The 20,704-nt window shown below is 39.1% G+C and overlaps 1 protein-coding gene across 2 annotated transcripts in view; it reads right to left on the bottom strand.

Annotated features, from left to right (window-relative positions):
• The window catches only part of LOC126248919 (uncharacterized), a 154,367-nt gene that overhangs the window by 31,902 nt on the left and 101,761 nt on the right, over positions 1 to 20,704 (bottom strand). For both annotated transcript variants that reach the window (XM_049950412.1, XM_049950413.1), the window contains exons 10-11: positions 18,383 to 18,452; positions 11,869 to 11,964 (exon numbers count right to left, since the gene is read on the bottom strand). In XM_049950412.1, the coding sequence (XP_049806369.1) occupies positions 11,869 to 11,964; positions 18,383 to 18,452 (166 nt within the window). The remainder of the gene's footprint in view (positions 1 to 11,868; positions 11,965 to 18,382; positions 18,453 to 20,704) is intronic.

Below are 20,704 nucleotides of genomic sequence, written 5' to 3'. Positions count from 1 at the left end.
TTGTAAGCTAAGCACATCATCCGTTACAGCACACTCCTGGGGCTGGGTAATGTGGCCACAATGGTCTGGTGGAACGAACTATCACAGGTGCAATGCGTGGGTTCAGGCATTTACTTTTAAGAGGCACAAACAGATTTATTTTACCTCTGGTAACCTCAAGAGAAAGACGTTATAATCCAGAATCCGCATTAAACATCATGTTCCTTCATTACCAACTAGGCAGAGCCGGTTTACGTTGGGAAATGACACAGCGGAAGTCATGGTAACCAGAAATACAGTCGCCAGTAAGCTTACTTACATTAGAAAATTTTATTTTATTTGATGAACCGATAGCCATTTAAAGGGACAGGGCTGTTATTTTACTTGTACTTGATTGAACTAGAGACGTTTAAACATTTGGTGCTGGACTGTGATTCGAATTCGTATCTCCTCTTTGGAGGATCTGACTCTCTCGAACAGTAGTTCAGTCATTTCGTTCCTTTTCCCAAGACTGCAATCTTCTCTAGGTCTCCTCCAAAGGTAAGTATGTGGGTCTGAAACCTGATCCAGTACAAAAATATTCATAATTTCATTTCTAGCTTTATCAAGTGCACACCCACCTGCTAGTGAAAATTAACGCGCAATTTCAATGTCTGTTCATGTGTTGCCAACAATCGCAACAGGTGTCATTATTTCTGGTCAAACACGCACACATCTTACTGTTCATGAGTAGGCAACTGATACTTAAGCTATATTCGTGGATGCACGGTAGGTGTGCAGTTCGACTGTCGCTTAGGCACAAAAGTTTGTATCCTTATTTTAGATTCAGACACCTAGCGGCTCGTAAGAAAAACCGATACGTAACATTTGATTTTTCTTAGTTAACAATCGGATTACGTGTTGGGTTCGTATCTCCGTCACAGAACTTCACATCATGCACTTCATCTTTAAATGCATGCACACTTTGTTACTTCAGAATGGAGGTATATCAGACATCTTTCGTGGTTAGATAACAGGGACGAAAGGGTCTTGATAGGAGTCACGGTTTATTACAAAAATTGTCGTCTTGTATTGTCAAGTTTAGATTTGGTTACTGGTATTGGCAAAAATTTCGGTAATTCATCACTCTTCATGGCTAATCATCAATATGATGTGAGAAGATTACATTAGATTACATTAGATTAACTCTTGTTCCATAGATCATGAATACGACATTTCGTAATGATGTGGAACGTGTCATTTTAATGAAAGATTTCTTTAAATACCATGATTCAATTTCTTTACAACAATTTTTTACACTCTCTCTCATTGCTTTTTATTTCTCTCTCTCTTTCTCTCTCTCTCTCTCTCTTTCTCTCCCTCTCCCTCTCCCTCTCCCTCTCTCTCTCCCTCCCTCCCTCTCCCTCTCACACACACACACACACACACACACACACACACACACACACACACAGACACACACATTCTTTTTTATTTTTATTTGTATGTTGTGCTCGACTATCGGCGAGGCACGAAAACGCCTGTGAATGACTTTCTTAGTTTTGAGTACACTAACGATAGAAATATTAAAAAACAACAATGAGAGTTGCTGATTTATGATGCTCAAATTGCAGTCAGTTCTGAGTATTATTAGTAACTACGCTCCAGTCCCTAAACCTAGTTACAGAAAGCGAATCAGACGCATTACGTATTCCAGGCCGTAGCAGCCGCGACTTGGAGACACCAGCTATGGTCACTTCCCAGACCGCTGTAGGATCACATCGGTTCGTCTTCTTCCTGCTGGTACTGTAACTGAGATTTGGCAACAAGGCAACGTATGTTTGGCAACTCTGTGATCGACGAGTTACTTCCTGGTGTGCACGGAATTAAGCCTCAAAGTTCACTTGATTTTACCTGTCATTTCCATTGAATAATCTGAGTTATTATCGCTTGAAGGGTAACAAAAGATTGAAAATTTACGGTTTTCAGCCCAGGAAAGTCGTTGCAAGTGGAAATCGCAACTAATCTCGACCTTTAAATAGCGGTTTACGAGTTCTAGTTACTATTGCCCTCGTAATAGGAAGCTGAGACCCATACCTCCTCGCCAGCTCTGTGGTAACGTGCTGACCTGTGAAACAGCGTCTTTTACGGTTCGCAGTTCCAGTCTCACTGACTAGTAACGTTTTTATCCCTTCTGTGAAAGAGCTACAAGCAGTCAGATCAAACATCAATAAGGAAATCGCAAGAAAATGCTTTCAGCTCATAGTACAATGTTGAAAAACTTACAATGCTGCACAACAGGTAACGCCTCTTTCCACTGCTGACAAGCGAATTTTGGGTTTCTAGGAATACGTAACTATATTTATGAAATGCCACATTTGCATCCCTCTTGAGTATGACACAGCATACCAATTAAACACAGACCCAATCAAAATCTAAGTGAGTAGTATTTTACTAATTCGTGTCGATAGAGGCATGCTTGTGTACAGATACTTTCGTCGTAAGGTTATCATGGTTAGTTTTATTTCATTTCTTATAATACAGTGCACAATTTTCGTAAGGTTTCCTTTAGTGTTGTTAAAACAATAGTAAACATGAGAGAGACATTAAGCATCAACGATATATGCGAATTCTCTGATGTTACCTATGACAGTCTGACAATGCACATGCAGTTTATTGATTACATGCATGTAGAAAACGTGTTCTGAGTTAAAGCTGTCAAACAAAGTTTGAAGAAGACTAAAATATCACTACCACACGACGGCTAATGTAGAAAATACTTTTCTGACATATTATGGCACGATGCGCTCTCCCTGCACATTTTCGAGATGCATCTGCTGCCTGCTGTCTAACTACTGTGACATTTTGCTCTATTCAGGTTTAATTGTCCTTTTTCCACATGCGACTACTTTGGGTTGAGAAGTGAAGGGAATTATGTTCAAAGTTCCATTAGATTGATAACTTCAGCAGAGAGCAGAATTGCGTTTTAAAAAATGTAGCACTGAATGTATTCGAACTCGCGACATCTTATCTATGCTACAAGCTGACACGTAGCTACAACAGCTCCAGAGCTCGGCAACTATTCCTCCAGAACTTTTGGATTCCACAGCACTGTGAGATTATGCATATGGTCAGGTCTTGACTTCTGAGAGACAAACAGTTACAGCTTTTCTTTTGGACTGAACGACGTTTTCTAGTAACAGATAGCGCAATAGAATAGCTCAAGTGGAAAGGAACACTTCCTATTTAAACTTCTGCATCCTACACTGTTGGCAGTTGTGTGTAGGTGGCAGTTACGTGATTTTATTTCTGTGATTACAAAATAGTCGAATGTATGCACTGGGTAGGCGAGGCAGCTAGTTCATGGTGATTCGGTCAACCAAGTAAATGAATTTACTGAACATGCTGCAAATTACTACAGGGAGCCTGTGTGTCAGAATTTTCATCCAGTGTGGCGCAACTGCGTTACGATAGAAAAATGACTCGCAGAGAAGAGGATTTCGTGGTCTGTTGGACGGATGGTAGGTTGTTATACCTATGGTCTGGGTTCGATTCCCACTTCTGTCAATGATTTTAGATAGGGAGAGACAGATTCCATTCTCTCCTGGCTACACCAAGTGAAGGAGATATAATGGCTGCGTGGTCTGGAAATTCACATTAAAGATGATATTCCTTCTTTACCAAGTAGACGGTAGGTTGAACCACAATAAAGTCTGGAGTGGCGACATGTAGAAACTCTATCACCAGTAACCTTTCTTATACTAGTTATTTATTTCAAGTGACAACACAAACGCTATGTATGGTCACAGGACACTTATTCCATCTTTTATTTGAGCTTCTGTATGTCGATAAAATTGGTTCTGAACTGGGAATGCAACTCAGACCGCCCTTAACGCGGAATTTGGTCCCTTCGTGGCAATACAGCTCGGCTACAATTTGTTGTTTGTTCAAAACTGCAGATTCCTCAACACCTTCACATATTACGCGTGAATGGGATCGAATCCTGGCCCGGCACTAAAGATTTAATTATGTATTATCAAGCTCTAGCATGAGAACACCTATCTGTTGGTGGATAATAATTTCGATTTTTAATGTATTTTCATTCGCTGTCAACACTAACGATATCTGACGTTTTTAACTCCCAGTGAGACACAGAACTATTTGCGAGATGACTGTAAGTTCAAGATGCTATTCTGAGCAGCTGGTGGAGAAAAATTCGGTAGCTGATGTCTCTTTGTGTGTAGTCAACAACGATATGTGTGGGGCTCTATTCCCAGTGAGCGCTGAACTCTTCGTCATATTATTTCAGTTCAAACATGCTCACATGTCACTGCTGGTGCAACAAACCCATATTTAACGTTCGTTTTCTCTAGAATATAACAGCGATAGGTGCCGGGCTGGACTCCTGGGAAGGAAAAAATTAATGTTTCGTCTCGTCATTTCAGTTAAAACATCTAGCTACTGCCGCGAAATTCCGATATGTCACATTTGACTGTGCTTCGATAGCAATCCGATTAGGTTCCGGGTTCGAATCCGTGTCCAACACACAGCTTTACCTCACGGCATTTCAAGTAAGTTACTTGTGAAGAAGCAATATTTAACATCTCTCGTAGTTCGTTAATAGGGACAATAGATGCTGGGTAGGAATTCGCGTCTGTTAAAAATGTTTGCGTTATGCAATTTAAAGTTGATATTTGCTAACTGATACTGTCTAAAATCGAGGTATATCACTCTCTGTATGCCTAATCAGGAATGACTGTTAGTTTCCGTCAGTCACGAAATCTTTGCTTAGTCTGCATGAGCTGGGTTTGAATCCATATGCAGAACAAGACGGTTCGTCGTGTCATTTAATGTTCATACATATTCTCAACTAGCTGCTCGTGAATAACTTAAATTTTTAATGTCATTTTGTGTTAAATAGTTCAAATGGTTCATATGGCAAGCCGGCCGGAGTGGCCGTGCGGTTCTGGGCGCTACAGTCTGGAACCGCGCGACCGCTACGGTCGCAGGTTCGAGTCCTGTCTCCGACATGGTGTGTCTGAGGTCCTTAGGCTAGTTAGGTTTAAGTAGTTCTAAGTTCTAGCGGACTGATAACCTCAGAAGTTAAGTCCCATAGTGCTCAGAGCCATTAGAACCATTTCTGAAGTATACGAGTATTTACGAACAGTACAAGCAGGATTGCAGCGAACTGATCACTTAGTGCAACATGGAGTACCTGTGTAATTAGTCATTCCAGCTGCATATCTGAGGGTAAGATTTGTTAAGCATTTCATTGCAGAATTAATGTAATATCCGCACGATAATCTCTGCAGTCATACTTTATTAGGAGCCCGCGATTGGAGTACCATGTTCGTTAAATCGGATTACTCAAGCTGAGGCCAAATAAAGACAAGCGAAGACGCCACAACACTATCTTTACTTAAGTAGGTAGTCAGCGCTAAAGTATGTGCGCCACCATTAACGTTACTGTAAGCAGTTTGACAACGTAACACCACCACAACTACTGACAACCTGAACCATTATCATCACGCAGTTGTGACAAATGGTTCAAATGGCTCTGAGCACTATGGGACTCAACATCTGTGGTCATAAGTCCCCTAGAACTTAGAACTACTTAAACCTAACTAACCTATGGACATCACACACATCCATGCCCGAAGCAGGATTCGAACCTGCGACCGTAGCAGTCGCGCGGTTCCTGACTGAGCGCCTAGAACGCAGTTGTGACTCTCAGTGATTACAGGTTACTGATGTTTGTCAAGAATAGCGGAAAGCGCCTCTGAAGTTCCATTTGCATTACGACTAGCACGTGGCCGGCCGCGGTGGTCTAGCGGTTCTAGGCGCTCAGTCCGGAACCGCGCGACTGCTACGGTCGCAGGTTCGAAGCCTGACTCGTGCATGGATGTGTGTGATGTCCTTAGGTTACTTAGGTTTAAGTAGTTCTAAGTTCTAGGGGACTGATGACCACAGATGTTAAGTCCAATAGTGCTCAGAACCATTTGAACCATTTGACTAGGACGGAGAGAATGCTAAATAACAGTAATAGGTCACCCAGCGAAGAGTAGAGTCCACGTATTGTCTGAAGTTCTTGCAGTTTGATATAATGCAGTTCCCGATAGTTTCACACTAACGGGTTCTTTTGGCTATCGAAATACTCATATGGGAATCATAAAAGTGGAATTGCTAGATCACCCAACTACCTTAATAACACCTCATTCTGGATTGAATACGACTCGGAAAGCGACGTTAATTTGACGTTTTCATCCATCTCCTGACGTCTCACTGAATGAAGTCTGAAGTGCACGCACAGTTGTGTTGCCTGCCGCAAGGATTCTGTGAAGTGTTGTGGCAGCTGGCAGTCATTGCTGAATACACACATGTGCAAATAACCTCACTGCTCTAGCAGAACTCGTCTTTGTTGCATTTTTTCCATACGGTAATTAGCACAATAACATAAGGCTTGTTCTGCTGAAGAACTTGATGCCCACAAGTCCTTAAATAATAATCTCCTAGCGGGAGGAATAAATACATGAAAGGAAACAGACTGTTGGACGAAAGAATGGACAGCTCCCTGCTTTTGGCGTTTCCGATAGCGCCTACGATAGGAATCTGGTGTCATATTATGCTTCAGAACTCTAAACTGTTTATTTTTTTACTTCATACTAAAACAAAAGTTGTGATATGAGACGAGGAAATGACTTATATGCTTCTCAGGAACTTTAGTTTTTCGTGTTTATTTTCTCACTTCATATTAAAACAAGGGCGTTAATATGAGAAGAGGAAATGAAATATACGCTTCCAAGACATAATATTTCCTTGTGTGCTATTACTGCAAACATGAAAGCCCTGCAGTTAATTTTTGTATGTTGGATAAGTTTTGATATCACCTCACATTCCTTTGTGACAAGGTTCCTATTGTCTTGGGATTCAAATAGAGTGGACGTTTCATCACTGGTTAATATTCTGATGACTAATGACATGATACCCGTTGCAATTGCTCCATGGCACCTGTGAGTAGAGTCTCACGTTGGTTACTATAAGAACATGTAGGCAGTGATATCCGCTCACTGGAGTCAGAGCCAAGATGATTTCTTTCTGTTTAGGGCGAAGCGTCTGCTGCAGTGTCCACGCTCAGCCAACAAACAAATCGCGGCGGCATTGGGCACTGCTAATCGCTGCACTTGTCGCGAGCCTCGACAACAAGAGCGCACTGTCTCTGCTAACGATACTATGGAGTTAATAGATCTTACTTAACGGAATACGCAGGACGTGGGATGGGTAAAAATTCAGTTTGTAGCTTCCCATCGCATTAAAATACTTTACAGTCATATTTGATGCAATATTTATTGTTGGTTGTCTCTCTAATGTTAATAGTATTGATTCACATCGTGCGTTAACACGAAAACACACACACACACACACACACACACACACACACACACAAACAGTCATTGATTCCTGTGAGGGTGACAACTACTGTGTGTTGAACAACACATGCACCAGTCAGTTCCTCAGTTGGCGTCGAGTGGATGAGATTTTTCAATTACCTTGCACTCCAAGAATTGTAAGGAGGGGACTGAAAGTAAATGGACTTGATGTATGCTAAAGGGCTGCGACAAAGCAAAGCTTGACCGATTATCAGATAACTGTCCACATGGGCTTTGTGGACGAGTATACTTTTAGTAACCAACCCACCCACAATCATTACGTAAGATTTCTCGAGGGCGTAGGGAAATTGATTTCATTAAGTCGTCGACAGTGTAGCGTGATGGTTTACTTCCCACCATACGTTTTCTATATTCGTCCAAAGGTCACTTGCATTTGTAGGGACACATGGCAATGACCTTGTTACCTCTGCCCATATATTCTCTATCTGGTTGATGTTCGGTGATCGTGGAACAAACGGCTACAGCTTCATCCTCTCTTGGCCCTGAAACCAATCTCGCACTGCTCTACTATGATGGATGGGTCTCTGCTCCTGTAAATACATTATGTCGTTAGTTCATATATTTATATTTAAATAACGTATTTGTAATAAGCACAGTGTTTAAGAATTCATTCCCTGTCATAGATAAGTGATCTGGATTCAACAGTCCGATTAAGAATGTGGTTCACCCAGTCTATCATATGATGAGCGTCGTAGTCGGATAGCCACATTAAGACTGACTGGCTGAATCCGATTAGGACGATCTTGTATCAAAATGAAATTACAGAAATCGGATAATTTGAACGTCTGTATTGCAACAATGCTGCGCACATAAATTCCTATGATGGGGTAACAGCTAGCAACTGTCTAAGAAAAAGTGAGAAATATGTCTACTAGCAGCAATGTAACGTAATTATAAACCATGTTTATGTGATGGAAATACTGAATCGAACAACACACATCTATTTCAGTGGAGGGAAGATACACCATATCGGATTTGCTGATGACATAATGACAATAATAATAATAATAATAAAAATCCCGTGTGGCCGATAGGGGAAACCCTCCCCCATATGGATGGTACCGTGGAAATCAAATACTTGTGGTGAACCAAATACTAACACAATCCTGAACGGCTACTCAATCCGTTGAACCCAAAATCCAGACACATCTGAGTGAAAATCACCGCTACTCTGGTCACCGTCTGTTAGCTCAATGAGCTTGGCTGACAATATTTGCTTCCAAAGGCTTCAACACCCTCTGGTCCTGTCCGGTCCTGGTATCACCCAGGCCAAACCAATGAAACACAAGAAAACATGAACTATGCAAGCAAAGGTAACTTTATCCCAGGTGGTACACAACCTGGCCACCGATAGGCGGCAGTTGGATTTTCACACTCTGGGGAGTCCAGGTTAGCACGGCAGAGAATATCGAAGATCTCTGGTAAATTTCCCTACAAGCAGAAAACATTCATTTGAAAACTAAACATCGATACATTGGTCCAAACAAGAAACCTAAATAATCTCACAAAAGAAATCGTCCGCCAAAAAATTCTCATCCTTGCTCTTCAAGAACCACGATTAATTGACAATTAAAACTTGCATTACGGAAACCATGGCATCTTCAAAATACAACAAAAGGTAGCGAAACTCGCACCAATCCTCGGCATTGCATTTCTCGAACACAGATCTATCAACAACTCTGTCGAAGAAATCACACCCATCAACAATCGAGTTATGACTATGCTCATTCAGAGCCCCTATAAAAAATATACACTCAAATGCACATGCCCCCACCAACATCGAAAATAAGGAAAACACCGAAAATGTCGAAAAATTGTGGAACACACTCGAAAAGACTATGAGCAAAATTTACCAAGATGACGTGAAAATACTAATGGGAGGCTTCAACTCTCTATTTGGGACAGAAAAAACCTGTAGAAAAATCATTGGTACAAATTCAACACACCGAAACGCTTAGACCAACAGCACACGTCTGACTGACATTTGCCAACAATTCAACCACAAAAGAATGTCTTCCCACTTAGGAAGTAGCCTGTTCCCAAGAAACATGTTTGGCTACCAGGTGCAAGCTGCTTTCGTTCGCCTTTTGAGACTCGCTGAAAGCCAGATTTTTAATTCTTTTGTAGCAGAGCTACAAGCAGGCAGATACAAACGCAATAAGGGAATCGTAAGACAACGCGCCTTGCTACTTTCAGTAACCCTTAGTGTCAGAGCGAAAACCTTACGGTACTGCCAAATTCATAATGACGACATATTTTTTGTTGTTGTGAATACATAATTATATCTATGAAATGCCACTTTTCATAATAATAGCGGATGATACAGGAAATGAAGTAAATACGGATCTTTTCGAAGTCAAAAGTCGGTAATGTCCTACTAATTCGTGTTAAAATACGCTCAATCGTCTCACAGATACTTAATGCTTTATTAAGATAGTCTGCCGTCGTGATGTTTCTGTAGTAAGCTGAATTTATTTTGTATTAGTACAGTGAATATTTTAATTGGATTTTCCGATAGTTTACTAAACGCAACAGTAATCATCAATGAGAAATTAATCAGCAAAAGAATTTTCTTTCACGACGCCAGTAGAAACCTACTGGTTTCAACGATATAATTATACCAGAGTAGTTTTAAGAGTATTTTCGTCTAGAAATGAATTGCGTCGACGGTTGATCGATCAAGAGCGGGAAAGGTAAAACTTGACGAATATATGACGAGAGGGACAAGTGCTTGAGAGAGGACTTCTCTATCAATACAAGTGCCTGAGAGACGACTTTAATGTCAATCTCCTGGATAGTTTTGTTTCCCAAATCAAGAAGTGCGTTATCATGCAGTAGAACATGTGATGTAGTTGTGTTGCTCGATTTTCTTACGCTGAGACCGAAAGGTGTCTCAGTTGTTGGCAACAAATTCCAGCTGTGTTTTGGTAGAATTCGTAGCCCAAAACTCACTTTTGGAGCTATCAGATGTAAAATATTATGTTCACACTACTCTTTGCTCGAGTTTATGTCTTTTGGAGGGGCTCAGCCTTTCATTTCTTCTTAGGAAGTTAATGATAAAGGCATCATAACACGTCACCAGTTACAGTACTGCATACGAATGCTCAATGAGCGACCTGATGACGTTCAATAATAGTCACTCTGTTGATTTTTGTTGTTTCGAATTAGAGCATGTAGTACTCGTACACCAGACTTCTGAACTTTGCCTGTTGAATGCAAATGTCGCATGATGGTAAAATGGTAATCTATCACATATATCAGTAGTCGAGACTTGCTTAATGTGGAAAATCATTGATGCCAGAACGATCTTTGTTGAAACAAGAATATCTTTTTCTGGCGTATTTTTCCCAAAAGCACTCGCTCCACACACAATTCAAATCTTTCTAGCTGCCTCCTCTGCATTCACCCCTCTGTTATACCAAAAGTAAACGTTGTGTTGCAGATGTTACACCTATTTCCACTTGCGACTCAATTTTACAATGCTTAACTGTAGTTCATGATTCTCAAGTATGCAAAATCCAATGCTTAACTGCAAGATGATAACTAGAACTTCAAATTCGAAAATGACAGTTGATACATACACTGACAGCGTCGCGCCGCGTTCACCTGAGCGGTGCCGGATTTCAGGCGGCGGGTGGCGCCTGGCCGGTGGCCGGTAGCCGCTGCAGCGCGAGGAAACGCTCGAGCGCAAGCTGTTATGATCGCGACGCAGCCACGAGCTGTCCTGCGGAATTGTTTCTGGAATACTTGTTATTGCTGGTGGGTAGAATGTTAAGCGAATTATCTTTGATGTTCAGTCAGACTGATAACTTTAGACCGACTGTGGGAAAAAAAAACAGTTGGACGCGAACAGGCGACTATAAGCTTAGAACGCACGACGCTTGCCACTAGACCACGGGCTCACATAGTCCGACAACGTCTCGGAAGTAGACAATACTTCCTCCTAACACTTCCGCATCTTACAGTGTTGCCAGATTGTGCATATGGCCAGACTTAGAGTTGTCAGGGGCGGTCAGTTTTATTGGCCACCTTAAGTGAATGACTCGGACTTAGTCTCTGTGGCGGCCGGCCGGCGGTCAGTTTTATTGTCTAAGACTGTACATATACCCCTCTACAGCAGGAAATGACAGGGCTTATATTAATGCAGCAGTAATTAATTCATTAAAAATACTCATAAAAGCAATGTAATCCAAATTCAGTCAGACCTCACATGGGAACCTGACTATCTCACCTGAAGTACAGATATAGCTCAGAAAAATGGATCTTCTTTTAACATTACACTTTTAGCACTTAATTGGTTAAATGAGTTCCTAAGATGAATGTGATAATATCACATGCAGAAATCTGCTGTAGAGTCAAGATAATGACCAGTAGTTATATTTCTTCGCAAGTCTTCCAAAAAGCAGTGAAGGTAAACTGCATACTCTCAAACAGGATTTAAGGCATGGTGAAAACATCCTACCTGCAGTTCGTTGTGGAACATCTGGGTAACTATGCTGAGTGTGCCTCTGAAGGTGCTGTGTTTCTGCATTTCGAGGAAATGAGGCTTCTGGCTTTCCTGCAACACAAATTAAAGAAATATGTTATTTAAATCATATGCAGTTACAATAAATCAGATTCCACTCAAGTATGAAAATACACAGAGCAAACCACATATCAACTTTTACATTTATTTGGCTCTGAAACATTAGTAAAACATAAATTAATTCTGAAGACACCCCTCAGACCACATTTCAGTCAGTCTCTACTCCATTATTTGTCTCACAGGTGCTAGCTGTAGTTACCCACATTTATTCAGATGGTTCCCTGAGTACCTGTAAGGGAGTAGGAATCCACAAGAAAGTCTTCATGTATGATACTGACAACAGCCCTCAAGTGATTTGAGGATGTCTGTACTTCTTGGCTCAGGGAAAGAGTTCTGGTTTGGCTGTTGTCCTCAAGCAACCTGGCTGCTGGTGGAAAGAGACTGCTAATAGGGTTGTTTTACAAAAGAGCCTAGTTCCAGTAAACACATTACACACATCTAAATTACAAGTGGTTGCAATGGACCACAATAAATTAAGTTCTGATATTCATTGTATACTTCACACAAGTGAATGTTATGACATTTTCTGGCCTCTCATCATGTACAAACGCATTCCTAGCTTTTTCTTCCTGTTTCTTCGCCCTATAATCTCCCAACTGCTAACTCCTGTGATTTGCTGGCAGTAAAAATTAAGTGGATTTAAGGCTAATACATCCTATTTGCTTCCTTTGGAAGTAACACATACTTTGCTCATTTATGTTGCCTTTTCTCTGCTTTCTCTACCATGAGTTTCCTTCTAACCCCCTCCCTCACACTCTGCCCCATTGTTCTCATTGTCTTAATTGATTTAAACTCTCTTCTTCTTCTTCTTCTTCTTCTTCTTCTTCTTCAACTGTCAATTTTAGGGTTTACTGTCATAATTACACTGAGGTCACTTTTATATTTAATTTATGTAAGCTTGTATTTAATAGTGCACATATTTGGCTACTGATTCTGCTGAATCCAGGTCTTAATCTTTAAATGAGAATTACTATTTTATTTTCTTCTAATTTTCTGTCCAGTTATGGCTTCAAGGGCTAATTTCAGATTTTATGGTCCAAGATCAAATATTATAGATATACCCTCAAGCTTTATAATTAAAATGATAATAATTAAGAGCCTCTAATAAATAACCTTAAGGAAGTCATCAATAATAAAATTTTTATGTTCGACTCAAAGTAGTGATACTGCTTCACAATATTTAGAATATCCTAGTACTATTCAAGCTGCCATAAACTTTGAAGCTGTAACGCAACAGTAGGAATAACATAACAGAAGATGAATTCACCCTGGCAATACTTTCAATACATGATAAAGACCAATCACATCTTAACTTGGATTACCAACAAAATTGTTGAAATTCTTATAATTGGCTAGATAAACACCATGGATTACTTTGTCCAGTTAGAATAACCAAACAGTGAGGAAAAGGATGTAATGTTAAAACAATCCAAAATGATTCTGGAACCTGGGTGTCAACAGTTGTACCTACTGTTTCTTCCATCTCCTTGTCAACTGCTTTCTTATTGTCTGCATAGTACATAAAGTGAGAGCCTCTCCTCCTTGATTTACTTACACAATTTTTCCTTGTTGGTAAGCTCTATGTGTATTTGCTCTATTCACCAAACTGTATTTGTCCTGTCTCAGAAACCTTTTTATGAATAACATTTGTCATGGAATAAAAGTTGTTCACAATAGGAGCGTTTCAAGAAAATGAAATAATAATTACATGTTGCATAACAGTTTCAAATGTAATGAAACAGAAGTATACAGGAGCAGCTGCAAATCAGTTGCTTTCGGCATGGGTGATAAATGGGTCACAGTTACCAGGTCCTAATGGAACAACTCTAGAATAGAAGAATGTGAACTTGCTGATAAAAAGCATGTTCAAGGAGCACTATTTATGAAATAATCATATACAAAATAGGCTTATTTTCTGTCTGTCAATCACTATTCTTATTTCAAAATGACCAGTTTCTGGCACTGTCACACATCTTCAGATTGTATCTCATAGTTACAAAGTAACCTTTACTAACGGTATAATTTTGAAATAAAAATACCAATCAACAGACAGAAAATAAACCTGTTTTGTATAAATAAATATCCTGGATAACTCCCTGTAAGAAATATTAAAATAACTGTATGTTCATTGTCTCTGAACAGGGAACAAACAACGAAATTTTTAAATATTTTATGCTGGTGGTGTGCACAGCCTGTAAATATTTGAAGAGCTTCTTACTAAATCACCAGAAGCTGCCGAATGGACAGTACTTTATTTGCTGCTTGCTTCAATCATGAACACCCACTGGGCAATCCACATAATAGAGGATTGCACAAGATACAGTAGACTATGTGGCTGCAAGCATAGCAACATGTGGTGCACGTACTCACACAACATGTAATATGTGTACCTGACATACTCACATAAAATGTCATTACAGCACATCTGACAAAGGTAGCACAATAGCATCAATTATGGAACTCGAAAAATGGAAATCCATTACATTTCACACCTACTGTTGCAAATAGGATAAATATTGTTGACATAAAAAGAACAGAAAATGTTCATACCTGCCGATGAAACATGCACATGCAATACTTATAAATTATATATATCACTGGCATACACTTGTGCATTACAACCATTACTGTGCTTAAAATACCTACATTTGCACAGCTGTGGTTATGTAAGCACACTCTGCATACTGAAGAAATGAACATCTAATTTCTGTTGTATAAAGGCCAATGCAAATTTTATACACAATCTTACACCACGAACTTCCAATCTTTGATAGCCAAGCAAAGCTCTGGTATTCTCTAAGGACAACAATGGTGCAGTGGAATCATTCAATGATATGACTGTCATATAATTGTATCAACATTTTGTTTATTAACACTTGAATATTTTTTGAGGATAAATCGATTACCAACAGTGTGGCATCAAACTGTGCAGAAGTAACAGTGCTGATCGGTATGTGGTCTTATGAGTATTAAGACTCCTTTCGCTTACTTCTCCTATAATATGAATTACTAAATGTACATAGGCAGTTGAATAAATGGCATATTGTCTAGTTTGTCACTGTATGGCAGCTGAGGGGTACATCTACCTTAATTCACCACATTTTCACATCTGACAATTGGTCATGAGCTTTTCCTGAAATAGTTCCAAGTATTGATGAATGAAATACTGGTGGAGCTATATGATGTTTAAGAAGCATTCAGACTTACTAAATAAATACTACTGTGTTTATGTATTCCCTTGTGTTTATGATTGGAATGTTGTTCTCATGCTCACAATAAACTTCTCTTCAGTTTCTGGTTGTCTGTTGGCTCACAAAGTGCTTATAACATTTGCTCATTCTTGACAATCTTACCCATAATGAACTTGTGATTTATCACATCACAGATATTTACTTCTGTCACTAATACAATGACATCCTTTGCGAAGTATCTGATGGGAAACTTCGCTAGACAGAGTGTGGCAATAGCTACACATACAGAACTACCTTACTGACAGATGTTACAAACTAAAGTGCAAAACACAAAACATTTATAAGAGGCAATTAGAGTCTACATGCTTTGTTCTATATACTTAGCACCTTAAGTGTTGTTATACTAAAGGTACAGAATTAAAAGAATAGACATAAACAATGTGCAAATAATCACAACTTCATATGCACCCATTTTAGTTTGGCTAACACAGACTGGTAGCAGAAGACGACTACACTGAGCTATGCCTAAGGGTGTGCACATGTTGGCTGCAGACGCTGAAATCACTATCCGTCCAGCAAACACTGTCGAAAATACACATTGAAAATATCTCGATTATTTGTGTTTTTCGATTATTTGTGGCTCTTCTCCCTCACATTATCCTGAATAATTGGGAGTATACTGTCTTTCAATTTTCAGTATGTACAGTGTGCTTACAGAACCACAACTGTTTAACTACAGGCATTGTCACTACATGTATGTCAACGATACATATAATTTTTATAATGACAGATAATGCTTCACAATTACTTCACTTCCAAATACATAGCTGGTCATTAAAATTGCACACTAGGAAGGGTGGAAAATAACGAAATTTCACTTATTGTGTGCATATAGTATAATATGAAGAATACATCATTAAATTTGTTGGTGATATGGGAGTATACAAGGTACAAAATGCACTACACGAAGCTGTCACATCTGGCAGCAACAATGGCTCTAACCAGGCTAAGCATTGCCAGAGTGCATCAATAGTAGTAGCTGGTGAGTGGTGGCATGCCAGTCTCTAAGCAACCCATGAGCAGATGTTCCCGTGGATGAGAGATCTGCAGAATGCCCTAGCCTTTCAAGACTCAAACACCCTCTGTATTGAGGTAGGTCATGACAGCACAAGCAATATGTGGACTTGCATTATCTCATTGAAACATAACATTGTGGAGACCTCACAGTAGGGTACAACCACCATTCTTAACACATCAGATACATAATGGCTGCTGTCCAAATTACCTAGAATGATAAACAACAGTTTTGAAAGGCCACAATCCTGCAACTGTTGAATTATGACCTATTATGGTAGACATTTGTCCGAGTTACAGGACGCATAACGTGATCTTCTCACAAACAACCAACATTCAAATGTGATTTCTGAATGAGAAACATACAGTGTAACCTATCCTTATATACAGGATGTAGATGGCATTACTCCTACCTGATTTGTGCATTTGTGCTGAAATGCTAATCGTTTGCATATCCAGGAATGCTGTACACTTCATGCTAATTTCATGTCCCCAACTCATATTTATTGTACGAGGGCTATCCACAAAGTACAATAGGTTTTCGTTTGTGTCCGTTAGGGGCGGGGCTAGCGCGGCCATCTTGGTGTCATGGCATTCCGCCGCTCAGTCGGAATCCTGCCGTGCTAGTGAGAGGTTCGTGCTGTACTCTGTTGAGTTACTGTGACAGTTTGAAATGTCAGCGTTAATTGAAAATGCCGCGAAGTGTGAAGTGCGTGCTGTAATAAGGTTTCTGACTGCAAAAAACTGTACACCGATTGAAATCTATCGGCAGCTTTGTGAAGTGTATGGGGACAACATAATCACTGAAGGTGGAGTGCGTCAATGGGTCATAAAATTTAAAAATGGCCGAACTAACGTTCACGACGAAGAGCGAAGTGGAAGACCCAGCATAGTGACTGCCGAACTTGTCGAAAAAGTAAATGCCGCGGTCCGTGAAAACCGTAATTTCTCAATAACGGAACTCTCTATGAGTTTTCCACAAATTTCACGAAGTTTGTTGCACGAAATCATTACCGAAAAGCTTGGTTACCACAAGTTTTGTGCAAGATGGATACCAAAAATCTTGACAGAGATTCACAAAAATCAGCGAACGGCTGCAGCGTTAATGTTTTTGGACGCTTACGAGAAAGATGGCGACTCATTGTTCGATCGCATCGTTACTGGTGACAAAACATGGGTTAAGCATGTGAACTGCGAGACAAAATTGCAGTCAATGCAGTGGGGGCACACAAATTCCCCCCAAAAACCCAAGAAATGCATGCAGACAATGTCAGCAAGGAAGGTGATGGCGACTGTCTTTTGGGACAGAAAAGGTGTGATTTTTGTGGATTTCCTGAAAAGAGGCACTACAATAAACTCTCAAAGGTATTGCCAAACTCTGCACAACCTCAGAAGAGCAATACAAAACAAGCGCAGGGGAAAGTTGGGCTTAAAGATCTTGCTGATTCATGACAACGCCCGGGCCCACACGGCAAATGCCACTCGTGAAGTGGGAGTTGTTTCCTCATCCGCCGTACAGTCCCGACCTGGCACTGAGCGACTTCCACTTATTCCCAGCAATGAAGTAGTGGTTGGCTATGCAGTGTTTTGATGACGACGCACAGCTTCAAGAAGAGGTAACCACGTGGCTGGAGGCGCAGGCGGCCGAATTTTACGACGAAGGAATTTCCAAGCTCGTCCATCGCTACAATAAGTGCCTTAATTTAAATGGCAACTATGTAGAAAAGTAGTATTTAAGTGTGGCTTTCATCTGTATATAATAAAAAAAAATTTCCAATACTTTATTTATTTTTAATTCCAAAACGTAATGTACTTCGTGGATAGCCCTCGTATATCTCTGTTACATGGTGCAGTATACACCCTGATAAAACTTCAGCTTATACCTTACTGACTGGCTTCATGGAAGTCATGTTATCAAAACAGAGCAAGTAAAAAGAAGAAATCATGTTCTACTTAAGAGGAAGTTATTGGATGTTAAATTTAAGTATGTAAGAACAGACACTCATAAAGTAAAAGTAAACAAATAAGTAAACAAATAAAAATGCTGGTGAACTGAAATTCCCAATTGGAAGCTCAAATAATATTTTTTGGAACTTTGACAGGAAGTTTAAGAAAGAATAGTGTACCTTGAGACTTCATACTTGCTGCAACGAAGTCTACATCAACACCAGCAGCAGTTCCCCAGCTGGCAGTACCCTAGAAATAAAATAAAGTTTCAAAATGGTCAAAATTGACTATCAACTCTATGAAATATATACTTCGCTCAAGCAAATAAACATAATTTCTGAATGTACATTACAGTTTCTATGAGAATCTTAGGTAGCAATGAAAATACTGAATAACAGACAGACTTAATTTTCTTATTGGAATTTAAGGTGAGATCCTGAAAAATATCAAAATTTGCATTTAAATTCAAAATATTGTTCACACTCTTTCTGACAGTGTAAACAGAATGTTTGTAGCAAAATAATGCCTGGAAGAAATGATAACTACACTTTTAAACTCACTGTTTCTTACAGATTATATAGCCATTTAAAGTTAATTCACCCTGAACAATTTCTACCCAAAATAAATATACTATGTTAATTTGTCTGAATTTGATGGTAAATTATTGAAATATTTATCACTGTGAAACGACTATTTTCATGTTTTGAATGCACCTCACTGTTGTGACAGTTAAGTGTTGTTCTGTTTTCAATATTGGCTACAAATGTGAACTGTCATGACTTTAGTTCTTGTAAATGAAGGGTAATTTTTCTAAGTGGGCTGTGTTAATTTAGATTTATTATTGTTATTCAATTAGTTTCAGCTTTTTAAGTCATCATCCAGTGTTTAGGTAGAAAAAGGTGCTTCACGTATAAAGATGATGTGTTTCCTGCCCCCAACTATTACCAGTCAAAACATCGAGAACAGTACCATTTGTAAACCTAAACAAATGGAAGCTCATAATGTTAATACAGCTGAATCTCTCTCTGAAACACACTGAAAGCCCTGAAGATGAAAATGCCTGTACAATCCTTTTCTACAGGGAATCCTGTTTAACTTACATCATTTCTGAAACGTCTCTGTGCTGACTACAGAAACTTGTCAGTAATTACATTGTTTTTTTGTCCTTATCAGTTAATTCTATTAATTCCCATAGTTTTCAAAGACAATGTATTCTGTACATCAGCTACACACAGACACAGTGAACTGTAGCCTGTTAGCTGCCTTTACCAGATAAACGTTCATTTTATGTTACACTATAGAACTAAACTGTGGTATTTAAAATATGTAGCACATTCAAAAGTGTTCTGCAGATGAAATGCAATTACAATGTGGTTGCCCAATAATCTGTGTTCTATAAAATATTTATACAAGGTGCTGGGCCACCTTACAATCTCATGCAATGTACTTTAATTCTCTGTGAAACCTACCTCAGTTTATCTATTATTTGAATCATTATGAGCATTACATCATTTCCTAACAAGAATTCCTCATTCAGAATTTAACACTATCATGGTAGATGTTCCACAAGAAATTTTTTTCCAGTAAATACCACACATCAGAAAAAAATGCACATTAACACTTAAGGACCCTAAGCCCAAACTTTTTAGAGAGAACAATGTAAGCCAAATTTCAGTCCATTTATTTCTTTGGAAGTGATTCTGATTTCTACTGAGAAGCTCAATACAGTATACATAGTCTACCACACTTGGACAAAAAATGTGGTGTACAACCCTCCACCTTTCTTGCTAACCTTGCCAGTTTAAGTTCAGTTTGACAACTGTCAATAAACATCTTATGCTGTTTCAACAAACGACAATGAAGTGTGACTAGGAGAAGTCTTTGCTCTTTTCAGATTAAGTAGCATTTCTTTTCAATAATGTACATAACACAGTTGATCTCAACATAAGAAACAAACATCCTCTACAGCAACAACAGCTCTTCACTCTGCTTCCTTCTCAAACATACAAACAATGTGAAATTACAAAGGGGGAAACATCACAAACGATTAATTTGCAGGCAACTTGTTTCTTTTTCTCTGATATTATAGACAAGTACTGTTCTCTATTCCTTTTAGAATTAAACAGTAACATGTAAATACTGCCAATTTACAATTAAATGTTCTGGGTAATGGTTCCTCAAGGCAAAATTAGATTTCTATTATGTGCACCATGTCTTGCATAGCACAATTATAAATATTCAGCATAAAGCAGCACTGCAAAATTTGATGTAAGATTTAAAAGCTTTACAATTCAGTTTATTTCTTGAAATATCACTCCATTAACAGGTCTGAGCCATAATATTTTATTCTACATAACATATGAATGACAAAAAGGTCCAATATTCTGATACCCATACATTTAAGTAATATGTTTTGCTTATTTAGTTATTTAAAAAAGAAAAGTGTTGGATATGTGTTGAATCTAGAATTACTTTCAAAACTGCCATATCAGTGGCAACAA

The sequence above is a fragment of the Schistocerca nitens genome, chromosome 3, assembly GCF_023898315.1.
Source record: "Schistocerca nitens isolate TAMUIC-IGC-003100 chromosome 3, iqSchNite1.1, whole genome shotgun sequence".
Classification (NCBI taxonomy): Eukaryota; Metazoa; Arthropoda; class Insecta; order Orthoptera; family Acrididae; genus Schistocerca; species Schistocerca nitens.
The sequence above is the reverse complement of the archived record's forward strand: the minus strand, read 5'-3'. Positions and strand labels throughout refer to the sequence as shown.